The sequence below is a fragment of the Acipenser ruthenus genome, chromosome 5 (assembly GCF_902713425.1).
Source record: "Acipenser ruthenus chromosome 5, fAciRut3.2 maternal haplotype, whole genome shotgun sequence".
NCBI lineage: Eukaryota > Metazoa > Chordata > Actinopteri > Acipenseriformes > Acipenseridae > Acipenser > Acipenser ruthenus.
In genome coordinates this window covers 63,231,440-63,250,900 of record NC_081193.1, presented here as the reverse complement: position 1 = coordinate 63,250,900, position 19,461 = coordinate 63,231,440, and the positions used below count along the sequence as shown (strand labels likewise).

The following is a 19,461-nucleotide window of genomic DNA, read 5'->3' as shown; positions in this document are numbered from 1 at the left end:
TAGACTTTTGTGACTTTTGTAGTTTATTTGATTACATGTTGTTAAATAAAACATCTGTATTATTATGTTGATATAGTTTTTTTTTTTTTTTTAATTATGCCTCAATCCTAAGATTCTAGGTGATGCAAAACGTTTGGCCATAATTGCAGATTGTTCCCAAACTGGGGTCCGTGGACCCTGAGAAGCTTCAGGGGGTCCACAGCAAATATGTAAAATGATTTAACAAAAGAAAATTACGTGTGAAATATTTAAAAGCAAATCTTAAAAGTTAAATAGACAAATCTTAAAACTCGTGCCCTCGTACCCCCTGCCCTGAATATGTACTTTGAATGTCCCTGGTTGCTTGTTTCATGCTTAGAGTATGTACAATTATCACAAAAGTGGGGTGAAATGTAATTACAATTTAAATAAACAACTATAGCTGCGACCCTTACCAGGAGAAGCGAATCAATAATGGATCGATGGATGGATAAACAGCTATATTAATGCAATTTACATTATACAGACTATAATTAAATATAAAGCAGAATTTCTGGCAATAGGATTAAAAAAAAATATATATTTTTTTTTCGTTCAACTTCTAGATATATTTTCTCCCCCCGCTGTTGATAAAATGAAACATTCCACTTCTGCACATGTACAGTGAGAATTCGACAGACTATAATGGAGCGGTTTGTGAAACGCCAACGAAAGGAGCCTGAGGAAGAAAATGAATGCAGTGATGCTTCCACGAGTACCAGTGCCACAAGTGCCACCTGAACAAACGAGCAGCTATCCTCAGTGAAGGCATCAAAATCTAAATCTCGAAAATATGATGCTGAATACATTCAGTTCGGGTTGTATTGCATTACAAAGAAAGACAGCCTTGATCACCCCAAATCCTTTTTGTTTCATCATTTAATTTGTTGTTTGCAATAAGAGTAAGGTGATCTGCTCAGTATCTACAAAAAAAAACGTTGGCACTACTACTGGTCTTTCTTTACGATATGTTATGATATGTTTCCTTTTCTCACGCAGCGAGACATAATGTGTGACTTCAGTGTATTTTTTGTAGTGATGTTGTTACCCTTGTAATGTATATGTAGTACATTATATGTAAGTTTAAAAAAAAATGTAAGTCACAATGGATAAAGTTGTCTGCAGCTAAATTACATAATAATAATAATAATAATAATAATAATAATAATAATAATAATACAGATTCATTGGGTGGGGGGCCTCAGCCAGGATTCGGAATGTTTTGGGGGGCCTTGAGTTGAGAAACTTTGGGAACCCCAGACATAAGCTAAGGCTCATTTGCATTAAATAAAAGAAGTAGACAAAAGGTTTTTTTTTCATTGAAATAAAAGTATTCTATATAAACACAATAAAATACCTGAGAGAGATCATGGAGCTGATCAGCTGAGCTGACTTCAAACTAGACGCTTTGTGGTGCGACCCCCTTTTTTTAAACAATCTCTAGATACTTAATGGCATTAAGATGTACAGCTTGGAATTACATTACCAAAAGTATAGTTTTGAATAATCAAGCTGTAAAGTTTCATAGACCACATTTGAATTTTGTTCAATAAGATCTTTGTCTGCTCTATCCCTGTGTGTTCATCACTTGAAAGGCAGTTCACAGCCAGATAATCATGGGCCCACCATTCATTTAAAAAAAAAAATTTTTTTGAGGGGTGCTTTTGCAGATAGAACCATGCAACGTAATATAGTCAATATCATTTGAGGTACATAATTCCATCTGACATTTTAATATTTAATTGTTTTAAATTAAACACAGAACTGATCATGTTTATCACAAATGTAACATTTAAGTTTTATTTTGTTCTGGAAGACATAAACCATACATAAAAAAATGATTTCATTATGTCTTTTTTTTTTTAACAACTCATCCATCCATCCATCATCTGTAACCACTTAATCCTAAAGAGGATCGCGGTGAGCCAAAGCCTAACCTGGCAGACACAGGGCGCAAGGCAGGACTACACCCTGGATGGGTCTCTGGTCCATTGCAGGGCAACTAAGGGGCAATTTAGAGAGACCAATCCACCTAGCCAGCATGGCTTGGACTGTGGGAGGAAACTGGAGTACCTAGAGAAAACCCACACAAACACGGGGAGAACATGCAAACTCCACACAGACAAATTTAAATTTGATTTAAAAGATGCAATTGTACCCTGCAGTAGTGCGATTCCACCACTTGAAAGGAGCCCAGACTTTATATTTCAATGCTTCTGGTACAACTCTTTTGGGATGTTTGCCTCTTCCATCTGATTTTGGAGTCCCTGTTATTGGACTTTGTACATTGTACACATGTTTCTGGCTGATATCTACTGCCCAGGTAATACTGTTTACAGACCCTGACTCTACTGCCTTGAATATTGAAGAAGTACTTAAATGAAAATTTACGATGTGAGATTTTACTTGTTGTAGCTCTTACCTTCGTCTGGTACTCTGTGGTAGTAGCAATCAAATCTTACTTTATGACCTTATGTTTTTTTTAAATCTGGCGTTTTGTACATTTAACATGCGTTGACTAGATGACAATATAAAGAAAATAATGAGTTGTCATGATCTGCAATAAATTCACTGGATGTTTAGTTTTTAAACTGTTATTGTGTTATTATATACTGTTATTTTAACGGCTTCACAGTTGCTACGGCATCAGGGAATTGAATTAAAAAGAAAAAAAAAAAGTCCCAGTGTTTCACTATGAAAATCTGGACAGTGGGAGAAACTGAAGCTCTGACAGAAATTTGGTCAGACACCAAAATCCAAGCAGAACTGGACAAAACACTGTTTAAATTACTTTGTTTTTAATGCCGACAGTGGGAGAACAGTGCAGAACTGCGTAAACTGCATAACTGAGTCCCTTTGCTTCCAGATAAGCACATTGATACATTTTTTTCTAACAAAACAAACCAGACCAAGGGCCGGACCAAATCAAAGTTAGCACTTAGCGAACGAGGACACGCAAGCATTCGCGGTAATAAAACACAAGAACAATTCCAAGCGAATTCTTGCAGAACCAAAACAAGCCCTTTTCGCCCTTCAAAAAGCAGCTATCACCTGTGGACTACAAGTGTGTTGAGAAGGGGGAGTGGTTTGCTATCGCCCGACCAAATCTACTCAATTCCAGCTATAAATCACATTGCAAGGCTTTTGAATCAACTTCAAAGTTGTCTAAAGCTGTCACATATTAAGCAAATAGTAAAAAAATAATAATACTAAACATCCTGATATTTAAAAAAAAACAAAAACAGTACATGCCTCAAGATGCTCCACTGACCGAACACTTGCACACAACACTGAATAATTTAAAATTAATAATTTACAGTATCAAATATTATTATATGTATTATTCCTATTATTATCATAATATATGTTGTGTTTGTTGCAGCCTTAAACGAAACACGCAAAAGACAGTTTCCTTCTTCCTTTAGCCTACTTTTTTTTTGTTTGCCACAGTTCGAATTAAATGTTTAATAAAGCAATATGTATTATTTCTTTAATATGTACAAACAATAAACTCTTTCCTACTCATGGAGAGCTTTGCGTGGAGCAGTGTCTCTTTCAGTGATGGTAAAGCTTTTTAGAGATATTTTTTCTTTTATTTCGTACCTTTGTAGTAAGCGATACAGTACACTTATTTTTAAGTCCATGGACATACTCTCACCTCATCTATGACATCACCTACTTCTGTTTAATTATTCATTTCTTAAAGGCACAGAGCTCCATTACATTGATCTTCGATCAAACTTAAGGCTTGGAAATGTAAACAAACTAGAATACTAATAAAGAATGTATGAATGTTTTAACCACTTTAAATATATTAACTTTTGGTTTTTAACATTTGGTTACTCTCGTAAAGTACTTCAACATGTTGGCCTACACAGAAAAATTATATGAAGCCCAAATTCTCGGCATGTAAGAACAAGCCCACCGTTCCAGTACAAGGGAGCACAAATTTTATTTTGGCTATACCGTGTCAGCATGCCAAGCGGTCCCCTCGAAACATATAATCCCGTGTAGATAACAAAATGATGTAATACCTATAAGGGTAGTCTAACTGTCACCTCAGAAGCACCAACATTTTTAAAGAAATAATAATAATAATAATAATAATAATAATAAAAAAATACAACTACCCAACTCTGTCCGTTTAAAAAAAAAAAAAAAAAAAGAAAAAAAAAACCTGCAATCAACTTTTTATTTTTTCATGGCACTGGATAGCATTTCATTCCACTTCTTATTGTGTATAATATGTACCGGTACTGATCCTGGTGACAGTGTTATGTTGGTTTTTGGATGTTCTATTCACCCCAAGTTTTTTTTTTTTTTTTTAAATCAGCATTTCAATTGTATAATACTCAGAGTTTCTTTGTTAACCGACTTTTTTTTTTTTTTTTTTTTTTTTAAATCTTCTTTCTTGTGCAGTTATAGCCTGCTATACAGCCTTGTGCACAACTAGGCTCTGGGCAGTACCGTGCCAGTCGGGTATGAGGATGCTGGCATTGCATGGTGCTGACACAAGCCAGGGCACGGTATGGATTTTTACAAAAATCATGAAAACAATGACATAACAGTGACAGAACAATGCAGCACAATGCTGCAGACGTCGTGGAAACGAGGTAATTGCCAAGTGTGTGTGTGTTTGTGTTTTCTTTCAAACTCGCGCCCGTATTTTTAAATATTTTACACAATAAAAATAATTATTATTATTTGCAAAAGAATCGCCCCTCACCGCGGTTCGTTGCCCCTTTAAAACACTGCCCCAACACACACAAATGGATTTTTAAAAGCGTGGATGCATTATTTTTTTTAATAGACAACACAAAAACAAAAATAAACAAAACAAACACCTAGCTCTTTTTTGAGCACTTACTAAACAAAACAGGAACCTAAACCAAAAAACAGGACAGCTAAGCTGTTTATCTGTAACAAAATAACCAAAACAGCACACACAAACAGGCTTCACACTACCTTTTTTTCTTTGTTTTACGGCTGTACACACACCAGCACAGTCGGGCTTCCACACACATCAGCAGCCCTGAGCAGACTGACTGCACTCTTTAAATACCCTGCACCTGGCTCTAATTTTCAATAATAGCCAGGTGCAGCTGATAATTAACAATAAAACAATTAACAAAAGAAACCCAAAGTGTGCCTACGCACATGTTTTTCTGCAGGGAGGATTTAACCCCCTCCCTGCTGTCTTACATATTATTATTATTATTATTATTATTATTATTATTATTATTATTATTATTATTATTATTACTACGACTTCTAGTCGTAGTTGCATGTAATAGCATTCACTGATATTCAAGCAAAACAGTAGTACAACACAATTTTTAAAAAAAAATTTATGCCTTGACTGTCTTCGCCTGCCTTTTCGCATCTTACCGCCTTGTTTCCACCCCTTCAAAATGTCACAAATACCGGATGGGGATTGGTCAACAGCATTTTTCATGTTGCTTTCAACGGTCCCTCCTATTCTTTCGCGGACTGGAAATGGCTTGTTTTGGTGTCGGGATAAAGAAAATGCGATATGGAAACTAGCGATATTATCGCATAAACATTGCAAGAGCGATCAGGGTTTGATTTGGTCCGGCCCCAAGTCCATTTGAAATGGACCCAGTGCAAATGCAGTCTCAGTTACATGCATACACAGGACTAAAAAGACACAGGACACTTGAGTTTGAAATTTTACAGGCGGTCCAGATGTCGGAGGACCACTGAAAAAATCATCTGAGATAAAAAGAAATGGACTATTTGCGCGGGACTACATTTCCCCAAGGTCTGTAAAAATATCGAAGCCTTCTGTTTATGTGGCAATTTTTAGTCCCATGTGAATAAGGTTTAAAGAGTAAGTAGCAGAGTTTCTGCAAAATATAGCGTTACACATCCCCACATGTTGCTACAACTGTTTAAATAACGCACCTGTAATGTTTCTTTTCATTGTTAATATCCAGACAACTTTTTACAATTATAACTTTAAAGTCTGTTTCAAAGCTCTTTTCATAATGTCCATTCTAATGTACTGATAGTGTAAGGATTGTTGCCTACAGTGTAACACAACAATAACTATTCATGATGTGGTACAGAACAAAAAAGCCAGAGCACTTGTTTTTATGGTTTTTTTTAAAATATTATTTAGTGCACTAGAGCAGACATTGTGAAAAGAGCTTTGAAACAGATTTTTTTTTTTTGGATTTATCTGCTTTGCTTTTTTTCTTACAATTTACAGTGTAACTACAAGCACTGCTGTTTCTTATCTGATGAGATCAAATGCAATAGGTCATGGAAAAAGAATAAAAAAAACATTCAGAATGTAGTGTAGAATGTAGTGTAACTGTTGGCAGATACAGTATTATAAAATACATTTAAAAACAAATATATGTCTAATTGTACTGATATAGTTTTTAAATGGGTAAAGAATTTAAAAAACGGTTTTATTTCTCCTTATTTCACAATCAAATAAGAACCCCGATCAAATGTATATTAGTGTCAATCGTGTAAGAATCCCCATTTTAACCAATCCTGACGAAAGAAGTAGGTGGGTTCACCATTTTCTTGAGCCAGATTTGCTGAATGCAAGTGTGAGAGTTTGTGTGAGCTGTAATCTTATTGGATGCTAAGCTCCAGAAAAAAAAAAGATAGGGGGAGGGCATGATATACTGTTTAGGTCACTGTGGTGATTGAAGTTATATGAGCATGATGACCTCATAATCAGAAAGGAACAGAAAAAAAAACATGCACAATAAAAATAGCCAAAAAAGTAGCCAAACCGTCAAACACCTGGTTCCAAGCCCAGATAATTGGATAAGGTGTACAAAAGGGTCAGCCTCTCCATCGGTCGGGGCAGTGTTCCGGGGAAGCGCAGCCATATATGTCCTTGATGGTACAGTAAACTCTCCTGTTTTTATCTCCTGCAGAGTAACAAGGTAACAATTGTTTCAGAACATCGTAAAGCAATAACTTTGGTACAGCAGGGATATCTCATCGCAAACGAACAGAAATCTGTTTAAATACTCTTTTCTAGATACAGTATGTGCTCTTCCTCCCGGGACCTGTGAAAATAGTCTTGTAAATAATCATCTTTTTAAAGACGCAACTCATTTATTTTGTGACCAGTTTTTTGTTGTTTTTGTGTAATAAACGTTTGTGCTCCATTTTACCTGAAATCCTGAACTCTCTGTGGGTCATTTCGAGGCCTTCCACAATGGCATTTAGCAGCTCTATAATCAGATTTTACTGCATCAAGCAGGCTATCCCAATATCTAAAAGCAAGCTCTCCAAACTTCGAAGGCAGCATTGTAGCTAAAAGTGCAGATCCTATATTAGTAGCAGTTTCACATGCTACTTCAAGCCGTCTGATCCACTGACTAAAATTTCCATTGTTATCTCCAGTAAAACTTGAAGGTAATTTGGTCTTGAACGGTAATGGGGCTAGTTCTTTATCTTCGTCTGACATTGTGTAGGCCTACTTGCAGGTATCAATTGCTGTGAATTACAAGCTGTACTGTGTAACTAGGGCTGTATATCTTTAATAACAATGCAGGCTGCTGAGAATTTTAAATGCGTGCCCTTTTTTCTTTTTTTTTTCCTTTGACTATATGATCGTTAAAAATCATGTTTGACAGTCATTGTAAATAACAATTTGGCAATTTCAGAGAGAAAAAGAGAATTTGGTCTAGGTGGTTGGTAAATTACTATGATATAGGTTGTGTTTTTTTGACAAAAGCAGTAAGTAATTCAAATGATGTATAACCATCTGTGTTTTCAAGATAGAGATCAAGCTCTTCATCAAAAATGATAGCAAGATCACCATCCCAACCTAGATTACTGGTTGGACAGGCCTCTATTAGTGGTACAGTCTCATCCTGTTTCAGCCAAGTCTCAACTAAAGTCAGGATATCTATTTCTGAGTCCAGAATAAAATCGTTAATTTGGAGAGATTTATTTCCAAGAGCTCGTGTATGCAGTAATGCTACACGAAGGGAGGTTGATGACGAGTTACTAGAATTATCATTAGCTGGAACATGAGCCCCGAGAAGAAGGTGGAAATTGATAACGAGGGACTGATACTACATTGATAGGGCCATTTTTTAAAGACCATAGGTCTCTCTGAAAACTTTCCTAATTATTAATGAACCCCAGACTCTGAAGACTCGTTTGTCAATGATTGAGCACTGTTTTTCTTTATCTCAATTAGATCCCCTTACTGAAATGCCATCATTTATATGCTGTATACTGCCTGTCACACCTGTATAATGCAAACACATATGCCATACTATATATGCGTGACTGATTTATGTATTAATCTAGCTATACCAATCCAGTCACTAGCAAGCTGCCATCTTGGGGTGATTACACTTATTGAGAAATTAAAGCAGAGGATAAAGCTGTTAATCAGTTTCCCATTTAAAAATGATGAAAAGGTTAACAGGGCTTTGGGGTATAACAGTGAAGTATGATCTTATAAATATGTGGTCATATGTTTCAGCTCTCAATACAGTGATGTATTATTGTTTTCTTGTTGTCACATGAGACTAGTAGTCCTTAAGCACTAAAATCTAACAAGCCAGTTCATGGTTCGTGTTCTGTCCTTTGTCATAATTCATTACTTTATTTTGTTATTGCAGTTGTGGAGTTAAGAATCTTAAAGAGTGTATTCCTAGTAAAAGTAATTAGGAATTGATAACCTGAAATAGATTCTACCCTGCATGAAGTCCTATATAATGATATCTGTTTCCTGGATAAGTAATTTTAAACTTGTCATTTAAAATGACTTATCCAGTATATTTGCACTGTAATTCCACAGTTTTACCATGCTTTTCCCAAGGTTATTAACCAGAGCTTACTATGGTTTAGAATAATTTTTTAAGTCTTTACTATACCTCTGTGGGCTTTACAATGGTTTACCATTATTTCACTGTGCTTCATTACATGCTGCTATGCTTTTCCTATGATAAACTTTGATAAGAGTTGAAAGCCTAGTAGGCTGTAAACTGTCTCTTGATAATCAAGGACCACATATACCAATACGGGCCAGGTATTGATTGTGCATACTGTGAATGAGTTTGTCAATGAGCGCCTAAATACACACCTATTAATTACACCTAATTAATATTCTGTACACCTCTGTGGCCAGGATGGATTGGTGGTGACATCAGCCCAGGAAGAGACAGAGACACTAATAGTGCAGGTTTAAGGACTGGTTGTGCATTTATTAAATAATAAAATGAAACATTTACACAAACACTGAACACAAAACAAAAGGCATGACGGCCAAAATAAACGGACAGCAACAAACACACTCAAATAAACAAGTACCGTGCTGGTCGAAATCCAGCATGAGTAGCAATTGCAGTTTTATAACTTTCCTCTCCTCTCTCTCACTCCTCTCTGTACACCCAACCCAGACTGCAAGGTTCCTGTCGCTTTTATACTGGGGAGGCAATTAACCCTTCCCTGCCAACCTAAAACAACAGTGCAAAATACAATACATTTAAATAACAATAATACAACACAAATAAAAAATAAACAACATACACACAGGGGCAGGGTGTACCCGATCACAATCTCACTGAAAATCCTGTAACCTGTAGCACACCCCATGCCTTATTATGATTATAAAATTGGACAATATTGTTGTCAAAAAAACAAATAAATAAATAAATGCTTATTTATTTATTTCATGTATCTATCCATAAATTGAACCACAATCACACACAACAACATTATTAGTGACAGACTGCTTATTAAAATATTTTGCATATTTTTAAAGAGGCGACGATTGTCTATTCAGGATACCAAGATATTTAGGGCCCAATTCACGTACCAGTGGTAAAACAAGTTAAGACTGGAGCTGTGTTATTATCACTCCTCCAAACTTTACTTCTTGCTTCCGCTGTAATTGACAAACATCATAATTGCGTCTTTTCTGTGGCATTTGATCAGCCCTCATGAATAATTATTTTGAGTTAATACCACTCTTTTTACCATGATAGTGAGACTCTTACCTTATTATCGGCCTCAAATAAATTGCCATGCGTAATACCTCCAGTACAGCTGGCCGTACACATAATGCATCCAAAATACAGAATTCATAATAAATCGCAATCGTTTCTCTTTTTTGACACTGGATTATTTGTGTTTGCAAACTGTGAGGGTGGCTAATTTTTATTTGTGTATTTTTGCAATGTTATCAAGCTTAAAGACCTACACTTTTTTCCCATTGAAAAGATAGGTATTTAATGACCTAACAGGAAAATACATGATGTTTAAAGTATCATATCTGTTTTTCTTCAATTTAATAAATCTAAACATTTGACATTATTGATTCTCAAGCATAAATAAATCAAACCAACATGACGAATATGTTGATTTTCTATTACTAGCCATCTTTTGTGTGCTGGAATGTTGTGATTTACATTGTGAATTCATATATGCTTGTTAGTCTGAGAGAAAAACATTGATTGGCTGTGCTAACAGTCACTTTGGGCTCAAATTTTAGGGCCCCCAACAATATAACAATATATTCAGGTTTCAGGTTAAATAAAAGTTGTTTTTTTGCTTTGTTTTTTTTTACAGATGAAAGAGCTTGGTGTTATTATCTACAACTGCAGCTGCTTGGTGTTGGATTTGCATAGAATATTTACCCTTTATTGGCAACTGGAATACAAAGACTTTGTCCCAGCAAAGTGGTCCAAGAGGGTGTTTGCCTTATCCAGTAAAGTGGAGCCCCTCAAACTGCACCTCAACGACTCAAAGGCTGAGGCTTTTTTATCAGTAAGTGCTTCAGTCCTTAGGTACTGATCTCATCAAATGACGAATGTGAACTTTGATAACACTCATCAGGTCACAGTCTATTTTTGTTTAAACAGGATTTAGAGATCTGTGATTCACCTATGTGCTAATGTTTCTCTACCTCACAAAATACGTTTTCAGATTAATTTGTTTCAGAAATGGTGAGTACTGCATATGGAAGCAGTACTCACCATCTTAAAGGAACATTTTATTTTATAGTTTATTTTCACTGTATTTTATTTTGAATTTTTGTCTTTTTGTTTAGTTTACTATTGTGGCCTGACCCTTACCATTGTTGGTATTTCCCCGTGGCTTTTTGTGTTGCCATTTCAACCACAACTTCCTGTGCCTCTCCCTATCACAAGGATACTAAAAAATATTAATTCTGTGGGATACATCAATGTGGACAGAGCTGCATTGATATAAAAACTACATTTGATGCAGTCAGTCAAGCATCCAATTCTTTTATTAGGTATTTTATATGGGATACAGACCATGAACTGTATTTGTAAATACAACCACTTGGATGTATTGATCCTTTTAAAGTGAAAATGTTAATCACCTGTTGGTATGCAAGGGAATGACTAACCCTTGGACGTCAATACCAGTGAGCCCTCCACAGGTACATAACAGAATTTGACATTTGCTAAAATATGTTCTTCAATACCCTTGGCACAATGCTTTAATATGCATTGTGTGGAGTTTCTCATAAGTCCCTAGTGAGGGACTAAGCCAAAGTAATCATTCAACTTTGGAGGCCTGACTTAAGTTACACATTACTGAAATTAATTTGGTGGTTAACTGAGGCCAAAGATTGAATGAGCAAGGAAAGTAATTTGCTCTACTTTTACTTTTATCATTTCAAACTCAGTGCAGGTAGCTTTCTTGACATGCAGTAGCTGCTGGCTGTGCAGCGTCTCTTCTCACTTCAGTATTTAGTTTTGTAAGCATTCAAATTAAAATGGAAAAGTCTTGGAACATATCTACAAAGACTGAATTAATGGCTCTATCAGAGAAAAGTGAGATAAAAAAAAAAAAAACTGGCGAATTATCTTCACTGTGGGGAATGACTGGAGGGTATAGGCCTTACATGTAAATAAATGGCTGTGAAGGATTTTTGAACATTCCCTATTCGGAACTGTGGCAGTCTGGCTCGCAGTGGTGAGGTGGATGATGTCACGGACCAGGAAGTAACTGACACCAAAACAGTGGATGGGCGGGTGAAGCTGAATGCTAGCACGTTTTAGCAATTGTTTTTAACTGTCTTATTCTCCTCGCGCTCTTTCTCTCTCCGCTCTCCCGTACTCTCCTCTACACTCAACCCCGAGTGCAGAGAGCTGCAGGTTTATATACTCTGGCCGAGGGATTAACTAGTTGTTAATTATCTTATTACTCCTCGGCCAGAGTCTGCACGCGTTTGGTAAGGATGCATGACTGTCAGCTCGTTAAATAATCAGTAGCTGATCAGCCATGCATCCTCACAGGGTTTTTAAATATAATAATAAAAGACGCTGCGCTTTTATCCGCGCCGCAAACAAAAATACAAATAATAATACATAGGGGCGGGACACTCCGCCACAGTAACATTTTTGTTATATGATTTTAAGAGGAAGATTGGACAGTTTATGTGCACATACAGGTAATTGCTGTGTAAAGTTGTTTTGGAAATCTGACATCATGGGATATAAATGCAATTTTTTTCAAGTATTTTGATGTTAATGTAATAATGAGTTTACAGTACAATAAAGTACAGGGTACTTAATAAAATTGAACTTTACATGAAACGCATGTCTGTATCGCAGTGTTTTATTTAGAAACAAATTCTTAATCACACATTATGAGGATAGCAGTGTGGAATAGTGGTTAGGGCTCTGGACTCCTGACCGGCGGGTCGTGGGTTCAATCCCAGGTGGGGGACACTGCTGCTGTACCCTTGAGCAAGGTACTTTACCTAGATTGCTCCAGTAAAAACCCAACTGTATAAATGGGTAATTGTATGTAAAAATAATGTGTAAAAAAAAAAAAATAATAATAATAATATAATTGTATGTAAAAATAATGTGATATCTTGTAACAATTGTAAGTTGCCCTGGATAAGGGCATCTGCTAAGAAATAAATAATAATTATAGGTCATAAACCAACTGGGCAATATTGTTCTTTTACTGGGTACAGTAGTTATATTGGTGCTGGTGTTTTATTTATTTATTAATGTATGTTTGCCTGAAATGCTTATTTTGCCAGGTTATTAGTGTACTCCTGATAATGTTAACTCCACTCACTGTCATCATTTCAGCCCAGTCCCTTTGAAGTGATATTAAGCACGTTTGACTGTAATCACAGGTTTAGTATAAAATGAGTTATAGTGGCGCCTCAAGGATAGGTTTAATTTGACTTAGCTTTGATTGAATAAGCTTGTAGTAAAGAATGAAAATAAAACTGCAATGCACTGGGAGTCGGATTCTTTACCCTGTGCCCTAAAGGCAGGCTGGAGGAATAATTTTGGGGCAATATGGGGAATTGCCTATGTATTTGCTAACGGTGATGTGGATACATAGGGAAGATTTTAATATACATTGCTACATCAAAAGCTCAAAAATTCCTCACCAAAGAATATTTTTATTTTTCCACTCAACTGAGTACTATATTAGAAAATTACATTTAGTTTATAAGGATGTAGTATAAAATGTAACCGTATTGTACAACTAACAGTAATATTGTGCTTTTTTTCAGAGTTCTCCAAGCATCTTTTGCGCTAATGACAGAACCAAAGATATTGATGCCATTAACAGAGTTATTTCTGATGCCAAGAGGTTTATCTATGTGTCCATAATGGACTACCTGCCTCTGGTCAACATAGGTTCTCACAGTTCAGGAAGCACACAACCAAACAGGTAAAGTCAGAATAATATGAATTATATATGAGACATGAGGCTAAACCTATTAACTGCCATGGTACTTTTATGGTATTTATTTTCTCTGTATATATTAGCCGCAGTACTATTTGAAAGCATGCTTACATGAAGATTCACATTCCTGGTTTCTGGAAAACACATTCAAATGAAATCGATATTCTTGCTGAAAGCGTGTATCTATATCCTCTCTGTTGGAAATTCCAGCAATGGGGTATTGGAACTGATGTTTTCTGGCCACTTACAGGGCACCCAAAAGGTATTCAAATTCCAGACTAGGTTCTTTACGATAAAGGGATTTTTAGTTGACCTATTCATGAGACCAATCAAAAATTTATATTGTCTACAATTCCTAAAGGGATGTTGGAGTTGGAAATCTGCAAAAATGTCTGTTCTTCTGAATGGCCCATAGAGATAGAGCCATCACTTTCAAATGAGCGTCAACTGCAATTTATCTTGCCCCCTATTGAAGCCCATGTGCACATAAAGCATGTGCTAGTTATTTGTAGTGTTTTCAATATATACATATACTGTTGCTCCCTTGTTAGACTTGAACCCTTTATAGTACATAAATCACTTATAATATAATGCCATTTCATTTGCATTCTCGTTATAAGGCAGGACATAAAGCACAGCCTCTATGTTACAATGAGGAACCACTGCATACATAAGTGTTGATACCTAAGGCTGGATGTTGTTCTGTTAATGCTGAGAAAGATGGTCCATCCAAGCAACAAATTGGAAAGCAGATGGTGTGAAGCAAGTAGCAAATTCCCTCGTACTTGCGTTGCTGAAGGCACAATAAACAATTTAAGCAAGTTTAAAAGAAAAAATGCAACTATCCGATTCTATAACTGTTTCTCAAGTTTTGTTTGGAAAGCCACTTCCAAAACTTCCAAAATAGTAGATACTTATGATCCAATAAAGAGCAGGTCTAAGATATAAACCAATTCTGTCATGGGTTATTTCCCAGAAGTGTGATTTTTAAAATTTTATGTCAAAGAAGAAATGTTGCTCTAGGCCAGCGTTCTTCAACTGGATTCCCGCAGGTTAAATACGGCCCGCGACAGCTTCCCGTCTGGCCATCGCATGTCAGCTGCAGTGCTGCCAACTGGACTGTTTAGCGGGAGAACATTTTGCTAGTTGGGTTGTCTATTTTTTGCCGGTTTTAGCAAAGCACAGCAGGTTTTTTAAATGTATTTATTTAATTTTTTTAACATGAAACCTCTGCCAATCAGAATCGGAGTAAGAGCAGCACACACACACACACATACACGGGAACAAGAAGCAGTTTTTAAGGGTGAGAATGTGTCTATTGTTGGAACTCGACCACACACATTCATTAGATCTGACAAGAGCAGCTGGCTGTTCATCAGCGACTACCTTAATACTGTACTAACACATGCCAGTTGCATCTTGGCTTTAATGTATCTTATCATTACAATAAATAATAATAATAAAAAAAAAATACATTTCAAAAGAGATTTGTTTAAACCTTATTTAAACTGTTAGTATCATTTTTGGCCCTTTCGACAACATTGTCTATATATGTGAGACTGCAGTGTTCACTTTCTATAATATGTGAGACTTGCAGTGTGTTAATTTGGCTTTGGACAGTTTATCTACTTGTTGTATAGGCAAACCTAACTATGTATTATGTATTAAAGTAAAAGTGACTTTAAACAAATGTAACTGTGTTTCCACACATGTGAGCATATATATTTGTTTGCAGATTAAAATCACTGTTGTTATAAGACGTTAGTGAGACCAGACCGTCATATAAAATGTAAATTGTAATAATAATAGTAAAATCACTTTAATTTAAAGGGTTTTAATGTGAAACAACTAAATAGCCTTTTAAATCGTCCAAGTCTTTACTTTCTCATTAAATGCAGATTGAAGAACGCTAAAATGAAAGCACAACTTTTTAATAAATGACTAGTCTGTATTAATGTTAATACAATAACGAATAGTGATTGTAATAAAGTGTGTCCTGCATTTATTATTTTTTAAATTATAGATTAATCGGTTATTAAAATGTTGCACCCTCGTTTGCACACAGTTTCTTCCTTCTTCACACACCAAAACCTTTAAATTAAACCATATTTACTACTACTAAATGGCTAGCAGGGATCAATCAAATTCTTAAAGGGAAAGGAAATATTGGGGGAAAAACACAGAAAAACAGCAATCCTAAATATACCAAGCATCAAAAGAAACTTATCACTATTATAACACATTTATTTTTGAAAAAAATAAGGTATATAAATGATGGACATTTACGAAATGTTTTTGGTTTCTTTTTAATCACTCGATCATTCATCCTAGACCATGACACAGTAGAATGACTATGACTAAAGCATATGTAGTTAATCACCTAATTAGTGAGACCTTTGATTGGACACTGGATATGGAGTGATTTCAGCTTTTGAATTGCAAACTTGAATAAAAGCAATAAAGAATATCACAGAAAAAAAGAGTATGCCACGTCTGTCAAGAGAGCAGCTCCTTTGTGCAATCAGCATGTTGGAGGCTGGACTAGGGCAGCGTACTGTGGCTCACCATCTTGGCTGCTCACAGCCAGCAATTTCAAACCTGGCGAGACAGTATAAACAGACACACTCTGTCAATGACAGGCCATGAACTCAGAGACCAAGAGTCACAACACCTGCCCAAGATCGACAGATCATTTTGCAGCATCTTCGTGATGTCAATTGTTAATCAGCACAATAAAAAGTCACTGCACCTGCTCTAAAACAGAGTTTGTCATTTTTCGATCACATCTAGTGAATTTTATCCAAATATAAGTGATAAGTTTCTTTTTTTTTAGGGTGGCTAATTGCTGATTCAGGAGACACTGCCACTGGCTTCTGCAAATACTGCAGAGTCTCAATGCAAAAACAACGAAACATATTAACAATGCCACTCCACATTCTGCCTTGAATAAAATAACAAACTGCTTCCAAATAGCACCCGTGTTGGAGGTTAGACATAAAAAGAGGGCAGAATAGAAACTAGCATTTCTAGTGGCAAATCACACGCCATTTCAACTGTGGATTGTTTGTGTGAGATCGTTAATGACATTGAAATGATCTCAAAGACATCCAGCTGCACAGAACTTCGTGCACAGCAGTGATAAATTCAGTCCTGGGGCCATGCTTTTTAAATGTTTTATTATGCTTTCTTTCGGGAAGAAGTAGGCAGGCTTTTGTAAAAGTAGTTGCCCTTCATTAAAATGCTAGTTACAGATACGCACAGTTGAAAGGTCGGTATTTGTGTCCCCTAACAAGAGATATTTATTGGCAACACACCATAACACAGGGACAAATGTTCACTGCACTTATCTGGTAATAACCCTTCTTCTTTGTTGTTTACAACTCACTCTGTATGTAAGCTACACTCAATCAATAAACTTTAGTTTTGTGACACACCCGGTTTGCACATTCATTCCCATTCGTGTCAGTACACGCCATAACTTAACGGTGAAAATTTGTTTTTTACAGTTTACTATTATTATTTAACCTCAAATAATGACTCATCTCCTGTAATCTATCTATCTTTCCTTGAGGTTGCTGTTTAAATTCTTGCTGTTCACCCTGGTCCACTTCTGACATGGAATATTATTCAAATGTATTTGTGTGCTACATAAAGTGGGGTGTAGCCCCCTCAATTTCTTGTTATGCCGCCCCTTCCACCACATCATAGAAAGTCATTAGACAAAAAGAAAGGAAATTAGATGTCCATTTTAATGTAATAGTTTTAATAAATTTAGGATTAATAGCATGCAGTTTTAATAGCATTACAGCGATAAATATATTTGCTTTGTATTTGTATTATTAAATGGCAATCATAAATTGTATCATTGTAAATGGTTATTCCATTCCCCCCCCCCCCCCCCCCCACCTGATACACACATCATGAGCGCCCTGTGGCCCCCCCCCCCAATGTAATTGAATACCCCTGCTCTAGGCTAATCAACAGTAATTCTCAGCACAAAAGATTTGTTTTTGCTATTGTAATCTGAGTCAGATGGCAATTTACTGAAATCTAATTTTCCTGATTTTCAATGTTCAATTAAAAATGAAAAAAAAACTTTACTTCATCTATGTTTCCAGAAAGCAATTTTAAAAACAATTTGGGCATAGAGTAGAACTTCAGAGTTACAAACCTCCCACTGCAAACTGACATTAAACCAGAAACAAGGTTCCTCGCTACTGTAAAAGACATTGTGTGTTTTACCAGTTAAACACAGCGCTCCTGGCATGTTTGTATTGTATACTATTGTTCCTCCTGTTAAAGATGCACACCTTTATTAACACAGCACACATACATTAAATAATTGGAAATATTACAAGTTTGAGTTACAGCCATTGACTTATGAACACCCTTCATTCTGGATGTGATGTGCATTTTACCAATTTAAAATGAACACTTTGGCCCTTGTAAATTTCAGCTTTTTATTCCAGTTGCCAGTTTGCACACATTTTTTGTGGGGGGGATGGTGCCATGCTTCTGCAATGGGTTAGCTGCGTGAATTGGTTCATACTCATTTCTGATACACTGCTATGTCAAGAAATGCAGTATGATTCTACCAATGGCTTATATCATTGTAGCTGACTGTGCTATTATTACCCTTTAGTACAGACCCACTGAATTGCCAGTGACATGGTATTGTCAGCCTAGCAACAAAAAATACAAAACAAAGTACTAGTATTAACACTAGAACCACAGAGATTTCAGACTACATATGACTGTCGCTCCCGCAAAATGTGCGGCTCCATTTTAAAACGGCTTTGATATGAAAATGAAAAACAATCGGATACAACTTCATATTTTTATTTCTGAACATCATACATAACTGCAATTTCAGAGCAGAAACACCGTATTTACATTGAAAATTAAACTTTTTTCTTATTTTTTTCAAAAAGAGCACTGTGACGGAGTACACCCCGCCCCTGTATTATTATTTGTATATATATGTTTGTAATATTATTTATTATTATTATTATTATTATTATTATTATTATTATTATTATTATTATTATTGTATTTGTAGGCGGGTGGACGAAGCCGTCCGTCCTAATCATTATTGTGTTTATGTGCGGGCGGTCGAGCACCGTCCATCTTTTTTTATTATTTTATTTACTTTTTGAGACCGGCGAGAGAGCCCGTCTTGTAATGTGTAGTAGGTGCGTATGGGGTTAAAACCCCTTCCCTATAACTCTCGTGGGAATGTTGCTGGAGCCTTAATAAGGTAATTTATTAATAGGTAATTAAGGCTCCAACCACAGATATAAAAGACTCACACTCGGCTCAGAGGGGGGTTGGATGATCAGAGGTGGAGCGAGAGCGAGAGAAGCGAGAGAATTAAAATAAATGAAACATACAAAACATACAGGATCAGTGAAGGCATTTGCCCAGCCTGACCTGTATTGGCTGTTCGATTTTTTGTGTTCGTGATTTTGTTTTGTTTAAATATTTATTTTGCTCTGTGAGCAGTGTTTTTGTGTTTAAACTTTTTATTTTATTTTTGTATTTAATTAAACGGTGCGCTGCGTCTTTTTGCCCTGCACTACTGCCTGTGTTTTCTTTCCGGTTCCTGAACCTGACGTCACCACCCACACGCCACACAAAGCCATCTGTGACAAGCACATATACATAAACATGAAAAACTAATAAAATAAACTTTACACAATAAACTTCTGTGTAAACAATATGTAGGAAGCACATATAACA

General features: G+C 36.0%; 1 protein-coding gene across 2 annotated transcripts in view; it reads left to right on the top strand.

Annotated features, from left to right (window-relative positions):
* Positions 1-19,461, top strand: part of LOC117403135 (inactive phospholipase D5-like) — a 128,504-nt gene that overhangs the window by 90,460 nt on the left and 18,583 nt on the right. For both annotated transcript variants that reach the window (XM_034005155.3, XM_059024360.1), the window contains exons 6-7: positions 10,600-10,797; positions 13,547-13,707. In XM_034005155.3, the coding sequence (XP_033861046.1) occupies positions 10,600-10,797; positions 13,547-13,707 (359 nt within the window). The remainder of the gene's footprint in view (positions 1-10,599; positions 10,798-13,546; positions 13,708-19,461) is intronic.